Source organism: Argentina silus (assembly GCF_951799395.1).
Source record: "Argentina silus genome assembly, chromosome: 4".
Classification (NCBI taxonomy): Eukaryota; Metazoa; Chordata; class Actinopteri; order Argentiniformes; family Argentinidae; genus Argentina; species Argentina silus.
This window is the reverse complement of record NC_139658.1, coordinates 4,870,953-4,876,952: the sequence shown is the minus strand read 5'-3', so window position 1 is coordinate 4,876,952 and position 6,000 is coordinate 4,870,953. Positions and strand designations below refer to the sequence as shown.

Here is a 6,000-nt window from a genome sequence, read left to right as displayed (position 1 = left end):
ATCTGTCCTTGGTCCTGAAATCGAGTTCAGATTGGCAAGACTGGCAAATTCCTTGAGGTTCTTTACCTCATTGCGCTCGAAGTTCCGCGTACCACTAGCCAACCGGCTTTAAAACGGCGACACCAAGAGAGCTGATAGCTGTAATAACCTAATAAATGTTCAAATGTTTAAAATGTCATGGAAAGATTACTTTACTATGGGTTTATTGTAAAAGCTTCAAATGTATTCTCATAAACCCTAGCAATGTCATAAACACACTGCTGTTCACAGATTTCGCACATGGACAATTTTAATCTACAATCATACAATTCTTGCCTCAGTGTTCTAGTGTAGCAAAACGCCTCCAATGAAGGGTCGTCCCTCTCCGCAAAGTTCATCCGATCAACTTCAAAACAGACGCGCCTTGGCTATCCTTGAATTCTGACATTGTCACAGGCAGTGCAGCTCGTGCGTTGTTGTGCACTGACCAACCAACCGTATAACTATGCGCTCTCGGGCAAGTTGATGTGCAGCAATTGTTTATGTGATATTTAGGCTGGGCTATGCACAACATGCTTGTATTTGAATTTGATAAAAATATATATATATATCAATTAAAACCTAAATTATTATAAACCTCTGCTACTGTAATCATAACCAATAAAATACAATATATATTCCCTCTCACTAAATTCGATATGTCTCCGATAATGTGCTATTCTGACACCTCAGCCTATTCATAATGTTATGCATTCTTGAAAAGACATGTAGTTATATTTCAATTGCACAACTTCCTGTGAGTAAAGCCATGTAAACTCACATGATTTCAAGAAGCTTTGGCTGTCTTGGTCATGCAGCCTGGATCTGTGTTGCTCCATTCCCATGCAGTCAGGGCTGTTCAATGCTGTTGCACTCTGTTAGTCTTCAGAAGTTATGTTGGCATTGCTGAATGAGTCCCTGTCCATTGATATGGATAGCCTACAATCACAGGGTCACTGCCCCTCTACCTTTTTCTTCTCTACATTTAGTGGATTCTATAATAAGATGAGTCACCATACAGTCAGAGGTCTTCAGCTGTCAAGACATGCCATTTAAAACACCAGTGTGTGAAGTTTCATTATGAAACTTTTCACTACAAGTTTCATTACATTCCACTAATGTTTCAATCACCTTCCATTTTATAGTGGTACGTATACTAAATTACACACAACAATTCATTTAGTAATGCTACAAATGATTAATAGACTAGTTTCCCCACACTATTATTAGACAAGTCTTTAGCTCATGCACAGCCACAGTCTGCATTCACCTACTCCATATCATAATGTCTAGTTCTAACATACTTGGCTTGTACAGTACACAGATGTAGATACAAATTGTGGTACATTTGACCAAAAGCTGAGTCCATATACTGGCATTGTGTCTGTGGTCAGACATTTGTTGTGGTCAACAAATTTGAAAAGAGGATGAGAGGAAGAGAGAGAGAGAGACGGGGAAGGGAGAGAGAGAGAGAGAGAGAGAAAGAGAGAGAGAGAGAGACAGAGAGAGAGACTATGCTCTCTGATACAAATACTGACAGTGAAAACCTTATTATGTTGAAAAGCATAATAAGTTAAAAACATAGAAATTAATAAAGAAATGAAATATCTCAGTGGATATACATACATTTAGCTTAATCATTGTTGCATAACCAGTCACAGGAGAAATGTTCAGAAATGTCACTCTCCAGTTGGTTTTTGTTTTCAACTGCCCTCATCGGGAGCACAACCAATTAAGCTATGAGTGAATCTGGAAACCAGGACAGGAAGTATGTGGAAAACAAAGATCACTGTCAATCAATCTGAAATATTCTAATAATCTTTATTACCCATCCGTCTGTCTCTCTCTCTCTTTCGCTTTCTCTATTTTCAGAAATACTTTTTCATCTCCGGACACAGAGAACCGCTAGTTTTCACTATGGGAGAGGGGGAAAAAAATTACTTAGTACGTGCCCACAGTGGTAATTAAAATGTCTAGCGGTCGCTGCTTGTTGCGTAATTCCCCCTCTTCTAACACAAAGGGACCAATTTTCTCCTGGAATAGAATTTTTGTTAACGAAACAATAGCAGATATTTCCTGAAGGGAGGAGGGAGTTTAGATAGGAGCATGTCAATTAATGTCCTTGGGAATTACACAGAATGGTCTTTAACAAAGCCTTCCTGCCCATGGAACATCTAATTTCATGAGTAACATGTTGAATTAGAGGAATCAATAAAGCACCAAGAGCAACCTGTCATCAACATCTGTCTCTTTTGTCATATGAAAATAGATTAAGGAGTGTTGTGAGTTATGTAATCATTGCTCACTTTTCACTGCGATTTTATTCAAAGCATACGTTTGGTCACCAACTCATCATTATCACACATCACTGGTTTCTTCGTCAGGTGAACCATCACTTTGTTGAACCATCAGTAGGTTTGAGTTGATAAGGGCAGTACCTAACCTCAGCCACAGTGGGGCACTGGAGAAACCTCCACTCTCTCTTCCAGTTAAGGGTGTGTCCCCTTCTCACAGACACTATCTTTTCACTTCAACTTAGATGTTTGAGAATGACAACATTAATATTGACATATTGAAAGCATGCTGTGCTGTCAACGTGCTGTTCTTCAATATCGTTTCCCACATTCTGAGCAGAAACACCTAGTGACAATAATAGATTTAGCTTGAGGATGGTGATGTATGACACATTTTAGAGTGAACAGATTGAATAATGAAATAATCATTGACTAATGATGCAAACATGTGTAAAACAAATTCACCTTGTAAGTCTTGAAGATTTTGCACACATATAAAATAACTGCTCAATATGCATCCACTCTAATTTGTGGACGTATTAGAACATATGCAAACAATTGGAGGTGGAAAAAACAACAAGCAGACAGCAGCTGTTTGTTCATCAGGATGTGAGGACGGACGGACGGACGGACGGACGGACGGACGGACGGACGGACGGACAGACACACACACACACACACACACACACACACACACACACACACACACACACACTCTGCTCCCAGAGTAGTTTATGTGTTTATGTGTAACGATCCACATAGGGATTAAGTTGATCTCATTTAGCCATACCCTCATGAGCTGCAGTGTTCCTGATATTCAGTAGATTTATCAGCATTCAATGCAAATACACCTAATTGGAACTGTTAGTATTCCTAAGAGTCCTGGCCTCTGTGGAAACTTAATATCTATGGCCAAAGTATGTTCACATCATTTTGGTGCATTCAGAGGGAAAAACCACCAGCAGCATATTGGAATTAAAGATATATGCGCTTGCTTGGAAGAACATGCTAGAGCTTCTATAAGAGTGGGTGGGTGGCAGTGGCACTTTGAAGTGGACTCAGAACAAATACACCCACTAACTTGCCTTGATATCAGTGAGAGGAAAAGAAACTCACTCCATCAACCGAGAGGAAACTTGTGATGAATAAAGCAATGGTGCAAGCTTTGGGATTGTTTTGATGGATGATCTTTTGATGATGCTGGTGTCTGTGTGTGTCTGTGTGTGTGCGTGTGTGTGTGTGTGCACGTGCCGGTGTGTGGGAGGGGTAGTGTATGATATTTGTTATCATACGTTCTCCTTACAAAACATATAAAATAATTCACCAATGGTTATGTCTGTTGATATACTTGAGTAGTTATTTTTCAGAGCTGTTTATAGACAATATGCTGGGTAACAAGGCAGTTTGATCTAAAGAACAATGGTTGCCCTTCGGTCTAAATGACTGGGATGCTTAGGAAAGAAGCGGCACAGGAAGACATTCTCTTCCTTATTTTCAAAACTGCTTGCTGGTTCATTGTGTTCGACATTGGTGTCCTCAGTATAAGTATCATGTGTAATATCATCTGTAGCATCCAGCAAAACATATTTTTTTTTAAGCTATACCCACGCCTAAATCAGGGAGGTAAAGAAATGCAGCTGAAGAGAAGTGGAGATGGACGCCTCTCTGACTGTGTGTATTATTCATCTTTCTACGAGTGGGAGAGGTGATCTTGAGAATACCTTACCACACTGCTGCTTATGGATATACAAGCATGAGTCCTAAAATATAGCAAGTCAATTAGCATAAAACTAGCATTTTCTCGTCTTTCATGTAATTACAGAGGCATACATCCCTCTGTGATGTCACCCCCCCCCCCCCCCCCCCCCCCCATTCAGTGGATGTGGCTCACCATGGAGATGACTGACGAGGTGCTGTCTCTGGAGGTGTCTATCTGGTTGTAATCGGCTGTCTGAAGATGCAGAATTGGATACGCCTAGACATAAGCACCATGCTGTGAACCACTGGGTGGTCTCTCAGCAGCAGCTGCCTTACGCATATCAGAGAGCAGGAGGAAGAGAGATTCAAGAGAAAACAACCACTGGTAACTGTATCACCTACTCCTAGTGTTTACGGCAATCTAGAAGATCGCCTTTAGGTAGTGAGAAGGAAAACCTGAGCAAGAACACCTGACCAAGAAAAAATAAGCCATTTCATGAGAACTGTCATGTCTATGGTTTATTCAACCATTCATTAACATAGGGTCACATCACATCATTCATATGTTAAAACAAGATATGACAATGAGGTCTATAGTTGTGTGGTTCAAAATACTCCACATAAAAATAAAACTGTTTGAATGTAAGGCCATTTGTAAATCATTACAACTTGTATGATAGTCACTGTGACCATATTCTGTACATTCTGTTATACTGTAAAAATAGATCACAAGTTTGTGAGGATGATGATATTCGAGGAGAACATTGGGAACAACGGTGTTTGTGGGTATAATGCATTATACCATTTCAATACAAATCTAACAAGATTTCAAGTTGTTTTAAAATGTTTAAAGGGGTGTAGCAAAAGCTGGACAGTATTGGCAAACATTGAGCTCTTATTACATATCAAACCAATCAACATTGTTTTGTCATTCAAACACTATGTACAAGTCAAAAGAAAGATCATCTCAAATACAGATACAGTTCTACTGCAATTACAGGACAATGGTAAAAAGAGAACTTGTCACAAGGGATATAATTCACCATTTTAACCATGGAGATAACAAAACAATGAACATAACAATCAAGTAACAAAGAAAAAATCTGAATGCATACAAACACACTTATTCATATTGTTTCATTTCCCTGGATTTCAAGAACTTCAGGATACCTGACAGATATTTCTGATGATTGTTTTCAAGTAGGCTACTTCCTGTCAGCCCAAATCCGGACAGAACAAACCAAGGTCTTTCCCTTTAGAACTCTGACTGACCCAACAGCTGAACAAGATCAATCACCTGATACATGTTTGGGAATAATCACACTCCGATTAAAAACAGACTTTTAAAACTTGACCTTCCAACCCTCTCCTTCTTTTTCCAGGCCCTAGGGCCCTTCACTCCTCTCCCTCGACACTCCTGACCCCTCGCTCCTCAGTGGGAACATCCTGTTGCTTGTTGACAGATGTGTGGGCCTGCTCTGTTCCCGTCTCCTCCTGTCCATCATCCAGCTCCAGGTCTAGCTCCTCGAATGAGGACGCAGTGGAGCTCCTTTCGCTGTGGTCTCCGCCCCCTCTGTCATGGCGAAGCAGTGAGGGCACAGAGGACGGGGCCAGAGACGTCTCCCTGCTGTCTGACAGGAACACACCGCTCCCAGAGCTGCACTCGCTGTTAGAGTCCGCACCTACAGGACCACAGGGAGACATAGAGGACAGGTGAAAACAGGTAGACCACATTGGAATCAGAGGTATAGAGAGAGCAGGTAAAGGCCAGGTAGTCCACACTGGGACCAAAGAGAGACAGAGAGGGCTGGTAAGATAACGTGAAGCCCACAACTGAGACCACAGACACAAGAGTTCAATTTCACTTCAAAAACCTTAAATGGCAACTGACCATATACATATGACCTAGAGTAAAGAGCCTTCCCTTCCCTACTACAGCTCCACATGTTGACCTCCTCTCTCCCATGTCCCTCCCTGATACAGTTGAGAC

The 6,000-nt window shown here is 41.0% G+C and overlaps 1 protein-coding gene across 1 annotated transcript in view; it reads right to left on the bottom strand.

Annotated features, from left to right (window-relative positions):
* Positions 1–4,555: 4,555 nt before the first annotated feature.
* tex264b (testis expressed 264, ER-phagy receptor b) overlaps positions 4,556–6,000 on the bottom strand; it is a 31,445-nt gene continuing 30,000 nt past the window's right edge. Inside the window, exon 4 of the mRNA XM_083668826.1 lies at positions 4,556–5,692. Within this exon, the coding sequence (XP_083524952.1) occupies positions 5,406–5,692 (287 nt within the window). The 3' untranslated portion in view covers positions 4,556–5,405. The remainder of the gene's footprint in view (positions 5,693–6,000) is intronic.